This window comes from Lactuca saligna, chromosome 9 (assembly GCF_052625555.1).
Source record: "Lactuca saligna cultivar CGN05327 chromosome 9, ASM5262555v1, whole genome shotgun sequence".
NCBI lineage: Eukaryota > Viridiplantae > Streptophyta > Magnoliopsida > Asterales > Asteraceae > Lactuca > Lactuca saligna.
Window position 1 is genome coordinate 7,147,931 of NC_136425.1, and position 17,015 is coordinate 7,164,945.

General features: G+C 39.7%; 1 protein-coding gene across 1 annotated transcript; it reads left to right on the top strand.

Moving 5' to 3' along the window:
- Positions 1–7,796: 7,796 nt before the first annotated feature.
- Positions 7,797–9,682, top strand: LOC145018472 (uncharacterized). Its single transcript, XM_078976350.1, has 2 exons — positions 7,797–9,288; positions 9,383–9,682. The coding sequence occupies exons 1-2, from the start codon at positions 7,924–7,926 to the stop codon at positions 9,449–9,451; spliced, it is 1,434 nt and encodes a 477-aa protein (XP_078832476.1). The 5' UTR covers positions 7,797–7,923; the 3' UTR covers positions 9,452–9,682.
- Positions 9,683–17,015: the final 7,333 nt, after the last annotated feature.

The window sequence follows — 17,015 nt, forward strand, 5'->3', positions numbered from 1 at the left end:
AGAGAATTTTAAATGGTTTTCAAAATGAGTAAAGGAGGACGCGGAGGTACGATCAGCCGGAGCCAGTAAGTAACCCTAAAATACCATACAAGTTATTTGATTATGTGATATGTTAGTACAGCATGCTAGTTTTAGGCTAGGGATCTTCAGGGAGTACATGATAGAGTTGCCTGATTGTGATGCCTGCTAGCCTAGGGTCTCCTTTTACGATAATTTCAATGTTCCTCTAGGGGTGAGGGTAGATTGCTTGTTAGATATATTCATCTTTAGGGTGGTGTGGTGATAATTGATGTAAATATGGGTAGGTGTGGAAGGTAGTATGGGCTCGTACTACTGAAAGCGCATGACCCATACGCGCATCAAGGAAGTTACAACCCTTAGGGTTGGGTTGGGGGTTGGTTCCCGGGTTAGTGGGAAGTATCTGATGTTTGGCGGTGTTTTTCAGAATGGTGGTTATGAGGCATGCTGGAAGTGGATCCGGGTCAGGATCGGAGCAGGAGAGGGCGGTCAGGGTGGATTGGTGCCACCCGAGGTCATCGGTCAGATGAGTACGGATGAGTTGGATGCTAGGATTCGTGAGATCCTGCATGATGAGGTTGCTGCTATGTTCTGGGCTGAGTTGCCGGAACTGTCTGGGTCGATCAAGACCACCATGGTCGAGTATTTTGATGAGCGCTATGCAACTCTTACAGATACGGCTGCCACCGTGGCTGTAACGGTTGTAACACGACATGGGGAGGAGCCGGTAGAGGTTTTCAGTATCGGGACTTCGATAATACGAAGGCCCCTACTTTTTATGGAGTTCGGGATCCGATTGTTGCTATGAGATGTTTGTTAGACGTGGAGGGATATTTCTTCACGTGTTCATGCCCTGCGGATCAGAGGGTGAGGTGTACGCTAAACCTATTAAAGCTCGGGGCAAAAGATTGGTGGAGGTTGACTACGGGATCTTATTCTGATGCGCAGCGAGCTGCGGTTACTTGGGATCAGTTCCGAGACATGTTCAGTACTCGTTACGTTCCGAGGGTGGAGTGGGAAAGGTTGGCTCAGGAGTTTTTGGAGCTGAAGCAGGATACAGAGTCGGTGACGGAGATCAGCAGGATATTCACTGAGAGGGCGATGTTTTGCTCGGAGTATGCTTCGGAGCACCCTCAGATGTCCCGATATATGAGTATGCTCAAGAGGGATATCAGGCAGTTTGTGTCTACACAGAGGTGCGAGACCTTGCTGGAGTTGTAGGAGGCTGCTCGGCGGTGTGAGTTGGAGATTGAGTTGCAGTTTCGAGAGCAGAGGCAAGCCCCGGTGCAATCGCAGCCAGCACCGAAACGGTCCAAGACCATTGATATTAGGTTGGGAGATCAGAGCAGCCGTACTTGTGGGAAGTGCGGGAAGGGTCACACCGGGGTTTGTAGGTCTAGTGGTGCATGCCGCAAGTGCGGGAGCGAGGGGCACTATGCGAGGGATTGTCGTCAGTCAGCCCCAGTTCAAGATGTGAGGATTTGTTATCACTACCATCAGGTTGGTCACATGAGGGCCAACTGTCCACAGCTTACTGCAGGACCGGTGCAGGCTCCAGCACCGGCCACTTTGAGGATTACGGGTGGAGCAGAGCCCCCGACGGCTCAGGGACGTGCTTTTCAGCTTATAGCAGAGGAGGTCAGGGCAGAGCCGGATACAGCTGCGGGTATGTTTCCTTCTTGATATGTTGTTATGGAGCGTTTTATATTTGCTAGTCTCGTTCGCATAATTCACGGTATGGTATTCGTTCGTCTTTTCGTTGGGTTTAGCGTATGATCGAGGGTTTTGGTATTGGGAGTGTTAGTAGCTAGGAGTTGTAGGCGGTTAGCACCCAAGGGATTGATAGTCAGAATTTGGTTGTATGGTATGATTATCGGGTATAGCAATTGGGATTTGAGAAATGTTCAGCGGAGAGTCGGACTCCTTTAGGGTTCGTGAGGCGCGATGCCGGAAAATGATTTTTGTGGAGGTTGCTAGTTTCAGAGGAAACCAGTTTGTGGATACGAGGAGTATGTTGAGCAAGGATAACTGTTTTATGCCAGCTAAGTCACTGGTGGTTGGAAGTCGGTGTTCTAGGTTGGGAGAATTGGAAAATTCTCTGGGGGATCAACAGTGTGAGAGGTCAATTAGCTGTTTGGGTTTCAACAGTGTTCCAGTCAGCCAAGAGCATGGGCTGGTATGAGTAAGTGACAGGCAAGTGGGGACCGGGAGCAGGCCACGGATTCAGGAAAAGAAATGGTTGATGTGAGGCGTGGGTTTAGGCCATGGAAAGGATTCTGGGACCGGAACGGGAGTTTGGAACCCCTAGAGGGCTAGAACAGTATGTGCAAGAGAAAGTCCTGGGAAGGATGGTTCAGGGTGACAGACGACAGTTTTTGGAGCGGTCCGGATAGACTGAAGGCCGAAAGTCGTACCAGTCAGGTCGAAGGCTCAAGGAATGGTCCAGATAGGCTGAAGGCCCGGAGAGGTGGTCCAGACCCGCTGAAGGTTCTTAGAACGGTCCAGACAGGCTGAAGGCCCATGAGGGCGGCCTAGACACACTAAAGGTTCCGAGAGTGGTCCAGATAGACTGAAGGCCTGGTAAGGCGGTCTAATCATGCTGAAGACTTTGTATGTGTTAGTGGATCGGTACGAGGAGAATGAGGAAAAAGCATCACTAGGGGATGATAATTAATATGGTCTGGCCCCAAGCATTGATCATGTTAGTGGAAAGCGGTGCATGGACCCGAGAGTCCTTGCGAGCTGATTCAGAGTATATGGAAGTTCGAGAATAACAGTTATTCTACACGGATAATGTGAAGTGTAGCTCAGTGGCACGTGCAGGTGCGGTAAGGGTTGTTGGGTGGATTTCCTGGAAAGGAAAGGCATGTATCTCCGGAAGGAGCGTGAACAGTCCAAAAGAGGAGGAAGTAGAGTAAGTGGATTATCATCAGTGCTTCAGATATTGGTAGCAAGTACTGGGATTGTACCAGTGGTATGGAATCACATCCGGGTTGGGAGTCTGTTGAGGTTGCGAAATGATTTTCGGTAGTGTAGAACCAGAGGAGTTCGGAAGGGATGTAAGGAGGGAGCCTTGGATTTTCTGTATGGGTGTGATCAGGAGGTGATGTATCTAGTAGTAATTCATTCCAAGGATGTCTGGAGGTATCGTCAGTGTGTCGGGTTTTCCACCCCGAGGATGTTAGAGTAGATTCAGCCTGCGTATGTGATTGCAAGGGAGATCTCATGAGAGTTGCTCAGGAGCTGAAGGATGTGTCATCCTGTCAGCTCGCAAAGAAACAAGTTGGATTCGGAAAGGAAAGCGGGATAAGTCCCAAAAGTGAATTCGATAAAGGATATGAGAGTTGAGTAAAAGGGTAGCAGCTTGGTACCGGGTCAGGACCCGGTGGTCTAGGGTGATGTCTAGCTTTGTAAGGGTCAAGTAACTGTTGGATTTGGGGTGATGAAAGTATCATCGGGTGATCATTGGTTAATGAGGGTCGTTATCGGAGAAAGAAGCCGGTGGCCGGCTTGAATCAGTTGTCGTAACTTTGGGAGCGAAGATTTGGACTTTATTGAGGTTTGATAGCAGCGATTGGAGGAACCTGGGTCGGTCGATACCAGGAGGTGCATTGTGGGAGTATTATCGGGAATTGTGTGCTGCAGCAGGCTTCGAGGACGAAGCCTAATTTAAGTGGGGGAGAATTGTAACACCCCGAGTTCATAAGTGCAAGTTCAGGGTTCTTAGTGTAAATAAGGAAGGCCGACTCGGCGAGTTGATGGATAGACTCGGCGAGTCGGGTCGCGATTCTGGTCACGAGTTAAGTGACCAACTCGGCGGGTCGGAGGTTGGACTCGGTGAGTTGGTGCTGGAATGAGAGAACACCTAATCCCGAGTTTGTGCCATATATAAAGAACATAATACCCTCTCCTCTGCCTCTTTGCATTCCCTTTGAGTCCCAGAAACCCTAATAGCCGTGAGGGAGAGCTTGGAGAGTGTTTGGAGCTTTGAGGAGTGAATTTTGTGGAGGAGACTTGAAGAGCAAGAGGGAACCATCAAGGATTTCGTGTGGATCTAGAACCCACTCCAGTTTGGGACATATTTGTGAGGTATTAAGCTGTTACCTTGACCTTTTCTTCTAGAATCATTCTTATGTGGAGGCTAGGGTTTTCGTTGGTTAAGGGAATTGTTATAGAAGCTAGATCTGAAGCTAAAACTTTAGATCTGAACCTCTTTTGGGTTCTAAGTTCATAAAGTTTCAGTCCTTGGAGGATTGGTGAATCCCCTTTTGTCTAAAACCCAAGCCCTAGTATGTTTTGAGTTGATATCTCCTTGATATCACGTAAAGTTTGCAACTTTACATGAGGGGTAGCTTGAAGAAGGATAAATCTATGGATATGAGCCCCAACATGGCTTAGAAAGCCATTACATGGGTTAAGAACGGGAGATACTCGGCGAGTCGCATGGGTGGACTCGGCGAGTTGGATGAAGATAGGCGGGAACTCGATGATTTGGAAGAACAACTCGACGAGTCTGTGGAATGTTGCCTTGGACTCGGCGAGTCTGTTCTTGGACTCGACAAGTCTGGTCGAGGATTCCTAACCTTTCGGGTTGAACGGTGAATCGGCGAGTCGAGGGGTGACTCGGTGAGTTGAGCGTGAAGGGATTCAGAGTTGTTGGACTCGACGAGTCTTGGGGCGACTCGGCGAGTTGAATTGCGGTATGGGAGTTTCAGAGCATGGGGACTCGACGAGTCAGCGTGTTGACTCAACGAGTAGAGTCAGTCAGGAAGTTTGACTTTGACTGAGGACTTTGACTTTGACCAAGAGTTTACCAGTTGACTTCCAGGGGTATTTTGGTGATTATTGGTATTTATTGAGTTCAGTCTTTTTGGTATTGATCAATGGTGGAGTTCGTATCGGAGGTGGGAGCAACGTGATCTTATCTTTTTAGTCAGTAGTTGCGAGGTAAGTTATCCTCACTATATCAACAGGGTCTAAGACACCAAAGTCGGCCCTTTATCGGATGGGAATCCGGGTAGTTGTGTGCTATGTTATTGCTTTATTATGTTTGCATCCTGGTAGTTAGGATGGTATATGTTAGAGACCTGGTTAGGGTCGGTATCCTGGTTTATAGGATGATGCTAGGCTAGTGACCGGTTAGGTCGGAATCATGGTTAGAGTATATTATGCATGTGATATGCTAGATCGGTTGATTGGTGATTAATTATTATATGATGATATATTTATGTGCACATGGTTGGTTGGATGGGGTTGGGTTGAGGCGGGTCCTAGTTTGTGCTGTAGGCCAACACACCCAGGGCGGACCGGATATTCCGAAGGCCCAGCGAGTGGTCCTGATAGGTTGTAGGCCCCACGAGGGCAGACCAGACGTGCCGAGGCTCGGAGAGTGGAGCAGGCTGACTGAAGGCCCGGTGCGGGCGGACCAGTCATACTGTAGACTCAAAGAGTGGACCAGGTGGGTTGAAGGCCTAGTGTGGGACCAACCACACTGCATACTCGATGTATATGGCTAGACTCGGAGTGTGGACCAGGTGGACTGAAGGCCCGGTGCGGCGGACCAGTCACACAGTAGACCCGAAGTGCATGGTTGTTATGTTATGTTATGATATGTTCTGTGTATGGTATATGAGGTTGGTATTTTGGGGGTATCTCATTAAGTTTTCGGGCTTACAGTTGTGGTTTAATGTTTCAGGTACTTCAGGAGACCGTGGCAAGGTAAAGGCGTGATCGTACCGCTCCTCATGTTTTCTGTGTTTTATGATGTGGTTATGGGAAAATACTTTGATAATAGATGTAACGAAAACCTTTTTGTAATAACTTAATGAAATTGGGTTGTTTTTGAAAAGTTTAAATTGGTTGAAATTTTAGAGCGTTACACACTTGACATTAATAGATGCTCACACAAAGCTTTTGTTAGAAAAATATATCAATTTGTTTTTTATGACTAAATACCAATTATCAATAGAACATGTATAGATCTTTTTCTTTTTGAAAATAGTACTAAATAAATTATATGAATAAAGAAAACAAATTATAATATAACAACTATTGTAATTTAAAACTAATTTGAGAAATAAAATGACCTTTCAAATCAAATGTGAGGGAGCCATGCCACGATTCTTGAAAAATATCACCACTATTTGATTTCCATCCCTCAAGATGTGGTTGAGTATTAAAATACCTATACATGCCTTGTTGGGCTCTAACTTTGAATATTACACAAAAAGTATCAGATACGGTGCTTTGATCAAGATTAATTCCTAGGTTGCCAAGTAGTTCTTGCAATGTGGTATTTTAGGGCATGCATCACATAGATACATCAAATAAATTTAAAATAGCACAAATCATAGATATTGGATATTAGCTAAATTAGAAAAAGGCAATTATTCATAGAAATTAGATTAAGAAACAAAGAACAAAATAACGGGTTTGATTAGTACCATTTGTAGCTCAATTCAAGTTTAATGATATCCACTTTAACTAAATTCCTTCTATGTTGCTTGAAGAGGCCTTCCTTATATTTTTTTTATTGAGATAAACATAAGCAATCAGTTGTGAGAAGTAAATCATATATATCTAATTGATACATCAAAAAGATAAACATAAAAATGAAAGTAAATTACTTGTGTGTATGAGAAGTAAAATTCAGTCATAGTTTAAGAACCAAAGTTCATTCCACATATTTAAAAAGAAAAGCCACAATCACATACCATTTAGGTTTCTTCACAATGAAGAGTTAAACATGTAGCTTCTCAGCTTATTTGGTTACCGCCTCTGTTTCTAGCCATCATTCTTCTTCCTTCCTTATCACCAAGCTCTGTGTCAACATAATCACTTTACGAACCCTACAGGGGTAAATACGAGCATTCACTATTTGTGGATGTTCCTAGGGGAATATCAGGTAGAATTAAAGCAATTAAAGAATGTCTAACTATAAAAAACTCAAACAAAGATCCAAAATAGAATAACCTCTACAGGAAGGAGAATAGTAATTAATGAAGCCATAATCGTGAACCTCTTTTTGAGTTGTATTAGGACTTTCTTCATCAAAACTGAAAGGAACGGGAAAAAAAATATATCCAATTCAAAATATGATGCATAGGGGAAATAATCCTTAAAATCAAACCCCCAACCGTACCTCGACTTGACAGATCCGCCTTCATAACTTCGAGGTAGCGTTGGATGTCAGATGGAACTCTTAGTTGAGGAGTAACGACGTGGACGCAGTGATGGTGGTGGGTTTAGCAGACGATGGAGAAGCTAGGATTTTAACGATTAGAGGAGATACGAGGAGAAACAAAGAATCCTAATTGATTAGGAATAGGGTTGCAGGAGAGAAAGAATCCTAATGGGAAGATAAGTGCAAAATAGAAGGTGGGACTCGGAGGTTAAAGGAGGATTGTTGCTAAAGAGGAAGAGAAAAGGTAATAATTTATGGAAAACACAAGAAATCAGCCTGCGTGATCGGGAGATTTGCCGATTTAAAATTTTAAATTGCAAAAAAATAGGAAGACAATGAATAATGAATAGACGAGATTTAGGTTTTTATGTATTTGGTTAAGGATGATGTCAGCAAATATTCCAAAGGTGGAAGATATATGATTGAAAAACAATCAATGGTCATGATTTCTTCGATTTAAAATTAAAGATTCTCTTTTAATAATATTTAGAGATTAGAGATTATTTGACTATGAAAATATATGTTATTTTATTAGATCGAATAGTATATTTTCAAAGTCCAGGGGGCTAAAGCAAACGTTATGGTCTACATGACTACATATACGCCAATCGAGTTTTGTGTTTGGTTTTGATCGGGGAAAGCACGGATTCTCTGTTGAAGATTTTGGAAGAAGGACAAATCAACGTGAAATTGCCCAGAAACGGATTAAATGTCAAGAAATCATGGAGAAGGGGGAAGATGATGGAATCAGTGCGTTGCCTGATTGTTTGCTTCTTGAAATCCTCTCTCGTTTGCCGTCCACAAAAGACGCCATCATAACAAGTACACTCGCCAAGCGATGGGAACATGTTTGGACTTGGGTACCTTCTCTGATCTTTAAGCATTCAAATCATTCCTTCGAAAACCCTAACTCAAGTTCCGATTTCGCATCATTGGTGGACAAAACCCTAACTCAATGTCGCCAATTGAAGCTCAAGAAATTCCAAGTGCATACCTTTTATGATATTCGATTTGAATCGCAGTTCAACAATTGGATTCATTATGCTATAAGTTGTAACGTTGAAGAGCTTAACTTGAAGTTTTTGGGACGGGAACCTGAGTTTTTGTTAGATCAATTTTTGTTCAATAATTCATGTTTTACCGATGTGAGATTAGCAGGATGTAAGTTGAATCCAACTGGGGCGATTAGTTGGGAAAATCTTAGGAGTTTGTGTATTTCCAATGTGAATTTAGATGAAGACTTGATTGTAAAAATATTATCCGGGAGTCCTCTATTGGAAACTTTGGTAGTGGAATATTGCTATGGTCATGGGCGGCCCAATATTATTTCAGATGATGAGTCTGAATCTGAATCTGAAGGCAGTGATATCATCAAAATCAGAATGAGTGCTCCTACTAGTTTATCACCAACTCAATGTCCCAAACTCAAGAAATTCAAAGTGTATACCAGTTATGATGTTCATTTTCAGTCGCAACTAAACATTTGGATTCACTATGCTATTAGATGTAATGTTAAAGAGCTTGACTTGGAGTTTTGGAATACGGATTCAGAATATGAGTTTATATTGGGTCAAATTGTTTTCACCAGTTCATGTTTTACCGAGCTGAGAGTAAATGGATGCATGCTCAATCCAGTTGGGGAGATTAGTTGGAAAAGTCTTAGGAGTTTGTGTATATCTGGGTACCAGAGTTTAGATGAAGATTCGATTGAAAATATATTATCTGGGAGTCCTGTATTGGAAACTTTGATTTTGGATAATTGCTATGGTTATAACCGGCTCGATATTACTTCAAAGAGTGTTAAAAACTTGGTGTTACGTGGATACAAGGATTTTTCTTATGTTGAATCTGAAGCTGATATCATCGAAATCAATGCTCCTAATATTTTGTCACTAACAATTGACCATGACGTATCATTGTGTAAGCTTTTATTGCTAAATGTGTCTTCTTTAGTCAAAGCTCACTTAGATTATACTTGTACAAAGCTCACAATGCCGCCTAATGAAGTGGAAGAAGAGGTGCTTAAAGGATGTATAATCAATCTTCGCCATGTCACGGAGGTTGAACTTGGGTATTTATGTTCTAAGGTAAAAATTTCTTTTGCTTTTTCCCTTTTGGATAAACTTGTTTCAATCAATATTTTCACTTTTGTTGTCTTTCTTCTTCTACTTTGGCTGGTAGGCTATTTCTTGTTTGCAAGCTAAAGGTTTCGTTCTTCCATCAAATGTGAAGCTTAGTGGAGTAAGGTGATTTAGGGAGCTGCTCTTGCATGATTATGAGGGACACTGATATGATACACGGTGTTAACTTATTGATAATGCTTTTTTGCTTTGAGTTCATGTTTAGCCACTTAAGTTATCATGAATTATTTTCATCTCTTTTTCTGATACGTTTGTAAACTAGACTTGGTTCGATTGGGTTGTGGTGAATGGTGAGTGGTGAATTACTATTATAGTTTTGAAGTTTCATATTTGTTAGTAATATCTCTTCTTCAGTGAGTTGATGCCATTGCCATTTCTTTAAGCAAAATGGACAGTTATTTTCTTGGTATGCTTTTGCCTTGACCAACATAAGTGGTGTGGTTTTGTTGAGTTTTGGAGTATGATGTTGTCTAATGTTTGTGAAGTCACAGATTTGTTGGGTCATTGTATTAAGTAAAAAAGGAGGATGCTATCTATTGGTTTCCATTAACTTAATCTCTTTGGTTTTACAGCAGGCTAGATCTGTTAAATATGATTAGTTTTTCTTTTCTCTGTTATCTTATTTTCTTTCCTTTTACATCAGGTTAATTCTGATTAGGATCTGTTGGGATCTTAAATGGGTTTCAGAAACAGCAATGTACCTATATTTTTGTTGGAATCCTTTATAATATGATACTAATTGTGAGATCCATGTATTACATGGATTTTTTTTTTTTTTTTAAAGTTAAATATAAAGATCAAAATATATGAGAACTTTGAATTTATAAGAAAATAAAAAAATAATGAATTATTATAATGGAAATGTTTTTTATCTTTTAAAATTAAATAAAAAAATAAATTAGTAACCTTTAATTTTGGGAATTTTGAAAGTAAAAGGTAAGTTTATTAATGAAATTAATATCAATTTATTGCTATATTTATTGCAGTTATTACATTAAAGTATTATGCGAAATTTAATAAAATAAAAAAAAAAACTCATAAAATGACACGTGGAAAAAAATTAATTCAAAATAGTTACAAAATGACAATGAGAGTATAACAAGTGACAAAAAAATTAAAATGCAATAGGATGGCTCAAGAAACAACAATGTACCTTGGTTTGAATCCTATAAATAAATAGGAATCTCACTTATTGTTTTGCAATTTTTTATATCTTTATCATATAAAATGATTAATTTTTGTTGTTTGTAATGGATCATTTCTTTCGTTTCCTATTTTTTCTTTGTAATGGACTAGCCATTGCTTATTATGGATGGTATTCTTTGTAATAATAAATTTAACAAAAAAAAACACTTACTTTAAAAAATTTTACAGCTTTTTGCTAACGTTAAAAAAAGAAAGACAAGTAAAATTCAATGTTGGCATAAATTTGAATATATGGATGGTATTTTTTTTTTTAAATTGTGTACTTACTGAAAATGATACATAAAATTGTGTACCATTTTCAACACTTACACTATTAAAAAATATTATCAAATTTTTCGAAATTGATACAAAATATTTAATAGTAGTGCCATTTATTTCTTTAACATTATCAAGAAACACAATCATTTTTTATACAAGAATGGATTTCAATAAAGTAACTTCACAAAAGCGGGGAGAAAATAAAATCCAAGGACCAAAGGCGATATTGTGAATTCCACGAATCCACGGGACATGATACCTTCGAATGCACTATGTTAAGAAGGGAGTTGGCAAACAAGATGCAGTCAGGACATCACACCCACTTGATAAAAGGCCTCCGGTCTAAACACCTCGAAAGCATCGCACCGGTAGAACCAAAAGTGCAAAATGCAAGGAAAAACAAAAATTTTATGCTACAACACTGTGACCGGCAAGCGCCAAATGGGATTACAGCCATGACTTCCACAAGGGAGACGATTCGATTATTATCAACAACCTCATGGGAAAAATCCATGCAAGCGATATCTATGTATATAACGGAAGCTCTACGGATGTCATGTATAAACACTTTTTCAAACAGCTACCCGGGAATGTACGCGCAAGAGCAAGCCCACCAGAAAGTCACTTAGTATGCTTTGCCAGCCATAATGTATAGAAGGAAGGGATAATTACCCTACCACTAACCCTTATCGATTATCCGCACGGGAGGAACAACACGCATTTAATACGTTTCATTACAATTAATGCACCTTCACCTTACGACCTCATCATTGGGCGCACGACGCTGCATAAATTCAAGGTCATTGCATCAACGAAGCTATAAAAATTAAGTCAAAGTCGGGTGTGATGGGTTATGAGCATTCGAACACTCCTATGGTGTACATACAGCCCTATAAACCTTGGATCTATGTTTTCTCTATTATACATGCAAATATTCAATATTCCAAGGTTTCATCCTAACTAGCATAATATGAAGTATATACAATACAAGAATCTAGTAGAATGACATACCTTTTGATGGAGCTTGAAGTCTTGAACCTTTAAGAGCATAGTGCCCTAAGTGTTGCACCTCAAATGGTTCATACAACACCAAAAACACTTGGAAGAACTTGAGAAGAAGGTTACTTATGAAAATCGGCTTTGCCCTCTTTTGTGTATGTACTAGTCCCCATTTCATGAACCATAGACCTATTTATATAGTGTGGAGGATTAGGGGTTACATTCATGTAAACCCTAATGCTCATGACCTTTCATTTCCATAGGATCCATGGGTTAAAACCCCATGGACTATCCATGCAAGTTTAGTCCAACCTAAATGAATTTGGCCCATCCTATATATATATATATATATATATATATATATATATATATATATATATATATATATAAGAGTCCATATTTAATTAGTTCATTTTGATCACCAAATTAATTCTAAATTAATTCTTGATCAATACTAATTAAATAAGATGATTTCATATTAGTATATTAGAACTTATAATATATTAATAGAAATCATAAGTATCCTTTTTCTCATTTTGTCTATCCAATTGTTCTGATGCCATGCAACCCAAATGGACCATGCTAATCTCGGGTCGACTACATACCAATAATAGTTATGGGCTTCGACAATTAATCCAACAGGGTGTCGGGACAATATACACCAAAATAAGATCAGAACAAGGCAAGAAGACTGACGAGGATCACCTGGACAACGTCCCAAGTTGGTTCGAAATCCAAACAGATTACCAAATAATGGAGCAAGGGGTTAGCCCGAGCACCACCCCAGAAATACCACACAACAGTCAAGGTTCATCAAACGTACAAACAGAAGACGACCCATGCCTAAAACAAGCGTTACAACTGCTCGCCACTAGGGAATCATGGAAAAGCACAGAAGGCAGCATATCGGTAACTGTTAAGAACCACAAGTAGACAATAAGCATTGCGCCAGCCAACACAGAACCTGCACGAACAAGGAAAAATGAATAAGTTGGTGAAATCCGGGATGAAACAAGAACTTTCACCATAAGCACGTATAAAACAGTCCAAGGAGGACCACCATGGGCAGAAGTACAGCAAAAACAATTCAAGCAATATAGGATGTCCAACACTAAGGGAAATCTACGGAAACACAATGCAACGAAGCGATTAGCAGACATATATGACTTAAGCAAGATAACAACTCCACAACCATCGGCAAAGACCAAAGGAAAGAAATGATCACCAATTGTGATACCAATGTGGGGGCACCAAGCAAACGAGAACAACGCGCAATGAAGTAGTAATGCCTATGACGGTCCATGAAAGTAAGTAGAAAGGTACACAATAGATGTGCCTATTCGCAATGAAGTGGCAACAACCTACTAAAAGCATGTTGTAGGCAAGCGACTATGGTCATTGTGGTTGTTTCATGATAAATAAAACTAAGGGGGTTGAATCTCAACACTTCGACCCCGTCTACCTGCTTAGCCCAAGAATGTATTTATTTTACTTATATTTTGTAGCTCGGTCAGCCGAATACAATCTAACTAAGGTCAAGTTCAACACTTCGACCCCAGCTACCTACTTAGCCCAAGAATATCTTTATTCTACTTATATTTTGTAGCTCGGTCAGCTGACTACAATCTAACTAGGTTCAAGTTCAACACTTCGACCCTGGCTACCTGCTTAGCCCAAGAATATCTTTATTCAACTTATATTTTGTAGGTCGGTCAGCTGACTACAGTCTAAATAAGGTAAGTTCAACACTTCGACCTCGGCTAACTGATTAGCAAGAATATCTTTATTCTACTTATCTTTTGTAGCTCGGTCAACCGACTATAAACTAACTAAGTTCAAGTTGAACACTTTGACCTCGACTACCTGCTTAGCCCAAGAATATCTTTATTCTACTTATATTTTATAGCTTGGTCAGCCAACTACAATCTAACTAAGGTCAAGTTCAACACTTCAACCCCGACTACTTACTTAGCCCAAGAAAATCTTTATTCTACTTATATTTGGTAGCTCGGTCAGTCGACTACAATCTAACTAAGGTCAAGTTCAACACTTCGACCGTGGCTACCTGCTTAGCTCAAGAATATCTTTATTCTACTTATATTTTGTAGTTCGGTCAGCCGACTACAATCCAACTAAGTTCAAGTTCAACACTTAGACCCCGACTACTTGCTTAGCCCAATAATATCTTTATTCTATTTATATTTTGTATATCGATCAGCCGACTACAATCTAACTAAGTTCAAGTTCAACACTTCGACCCCGACTACCTGCTTAGCACAATAATATCTTTATTTCATTTATATTTTGCGGCTCGGTCCACCGACTACAAACTAATAAAGGTCAAAACTACCTATTTAGCCTTAGAGTATCCCCAACCTTTACCAAACATGGCAATTTGATCAGCGAACTATAATCTCATACACGTCAACATTTTCAAAACCCCGACCAACACTACTTGCTTGGCCAAAACAGGCGTTACTGTTCTAACTGTTGGATAAGGTGTCTAAGTCCATAACTATTTCTGGTATGTACTTGACCCGACCCGGCATGGTCCATTTGGGTTGCATGGCACCATGCAATTGGATAGACTAAATGAGAGAAATAACGCTTGGAGATTATTAATATATTATAAGTTCTAATATATTAATAATATTATTTGATTAGTTTGATCAAGAATTAATTTAGAATTAATTAAGTGATCAAAAGATAACTAATTAAATATATGGGTTGATTAAGTAAATCATCCATATCTTGTATAGTGGACTAAAAGGCTCCATGGATCATCAAGTTGTGTTCCACCCATAGGATGATCCATGGATGCTCCATGGGAGTTACAAACCCATGGGTCATGGAAATGAAGAGTCATGACACATTAGGGTTTAACCCTAGATGTGTCAACACTATATAAGTAATATGATCTCCTCCTAAATCGGTTACACACTAAGAATATAGAGGGCTTGGCCGATTTTGTGAAGTGAGTATTCTCTCATAAGTTCTTCCAAGAGCATTTGGTGTTGTGTGAAGCATTTGAGGCATCACACTTGGGGTGCTAGGCTCACAAGGTTTCAAGGAACACAAGCAACAACAAGGTAAGTTATTCTATCTATACTTTATGTTAAAATTGTTCCCCATGTATGCTAGATAGGAATATAACCTTGGAAATCAACTTTGCATGACAAATTAGACAAACATAGATCCAAGGTTATTAGGGTTGCATGTACACTTAGGAAGTGTTAGAATGCTCAAAACCCATCAGTGGTATCAGAGCCTAGGCTTGTTTGTTCTTATTTGTGCTTAAAAGTTGAAAACAGAATCGGAAATTTGCTTTCTGCGAATGGACTCGTCGAGTCTATAGGGGGGACTCGTCGAGTCCATGTGTATCTTCAACCAACTCGGCGAGTCATGTTCTTGCACTCGGCGAGTAGGGTCGAATGAGTGCAGAATTTCGATTCAGTTGCTGGAAAATGAATTAGAAACATTACCCTAAACTGTTTTAGTAAATGTAAACTTGTTTTTGGTGGTGTAATGTCTTGCTAATTCATTTACAACAACTAGTTATCAAAATTACAAAGTTTTATGTAATTTTTGATTGTGTTCATATTCATGTTCTTGTTCTTATGATGTTTTAGATGATCATAGGAATTATTTGTAACCTATTTGGTAGTTTAATTCTTGATCATAATGTGTTTTAATGGAGTTCATAACTTATCCTTAAGTTATGGAAAACCAAGAGTCACACTTGAGTTAAAACCATTAAGAAAACACAAGAGTTATAAAAATGAAGAGTCTTCATTTTATTACTCTATTAAACTCATAAGTTACAAGAAATGAAAAGTTTTGAAAGTTACAAAACTTGCCCTCAAGTTTTGGAACAAGTAAAGTTAAGTTAAAACTTTAGTTCCAACTCCTAGAATTTTAAAAGTTAAAATTCAAACCTTATACTTATATTATGATGATTTAATAATTATATATATATGTATAAGAACAAGTCGTCTTACCGCTAGTACGCCTCATTCACGAAGCCGGTCTATAAGGTGGGTATAAGGTTGTTGCCTATAAAATGGTGACTTAATGGGTGTATATTCTCACCCACCGCTTGCTTGACTGGTGGAGGGTCGTTAGCCGAACGGGTAAGACAAGGACTTATAAATTCTCATTCAAAGTATGATGAATATATAAAGTAACTAAATGTTTGTTAAATTCCCAATCTTAGTTACTTTAGGAAAAATGTGAATAAGGTGCTAATCCATGAAATTACACTTTACACTTTGTCTGAGTCGTTGGTGGAGCGTGTGTGGTTAACCGGCACACTAACTTGGACTTAACAAGGTAGGTAAAGGGTGACTTAAGGTTTATTATAGTATCGGTGGAGCGTGTGTGGTTTACCGGCACATTGATTGAGTGATAAATTTTAAGGGTACCAAGTGATTTGCATGGTTACTTCACACCTCGTTTTGTGATCCTCGGCATCCCAGTCACAAAACCTGGAGGGCACTCCCGAGATTGAAACATGCCTTTGAAAAGTTCATTGGATCTCAAAGAATCTAGGAATTTCTAAAACCAATAAAAACTAAATATTTAATATTTCGGTTTTCGTGGTGGAAATTGGTGAATCATCATTCACCTACCTTTCAAATATGGTATAGCTTAGATTACGGCATACCTCTTCTAAGTTATATTATATTGTGATTGGATCCTAGCCTTAATATTACATTTGGGTGTTTTATTAAGGACTCTCTTAAATCTAAACTAAACTTGTTCTTCTTTTTCAGATGTCTTCAAATAATGCTTCTGGCTCGAATCCTAATGGCTCCTTTACTCTTATGAGTCTGTGTGGGAAAGTCACCTTTGATGGATCCAACTTCAATAAGTGGATCAGAAACATCAGGATGATTACCCGCTACGAGGATAAAGAATATGTCCTTGATAAGGAGCTTAAGGAAATTAACGAGTCCACTGCAACTCCCCAGGAGATCTCTGACTTTCATACTCATGAAAGAGATGCAACCAAGGTGGCTTGCATCATGTTAGCCACCATGACAGCTGAACTCCAAAAGTCTTACGAAGACTTCTACCCTTATGAAATGCACCAAGATTTGATGGAAAGATACCATCAAAGTGCACGACAAGAGAGGTACGAAGTCATCTGCTCCATGATAACAACCATGATGAAGGACGGAGAGTCCGTCACGAGCCACATGCAGAAAATG

What these genes read in the sequence shown, in the direction of transcription:
- LOC145018472 (XM_078976350.1), top strand. Translation starts at nt 7,924, where the DNA reads ATGGAGAAGGGGGAAGATGATGGAATCAGTGCGTTGCCTGATTGTTTG. An exon ending in TTGGGTATTTATGTTCTAAG is followed by an intron (nt 9,289 to 9,382) that starts GTAAAAATTTCT and finishes TTTGGCTGGTAG; the next exon opens with GCTATTTCTTGTTTGCAAGC.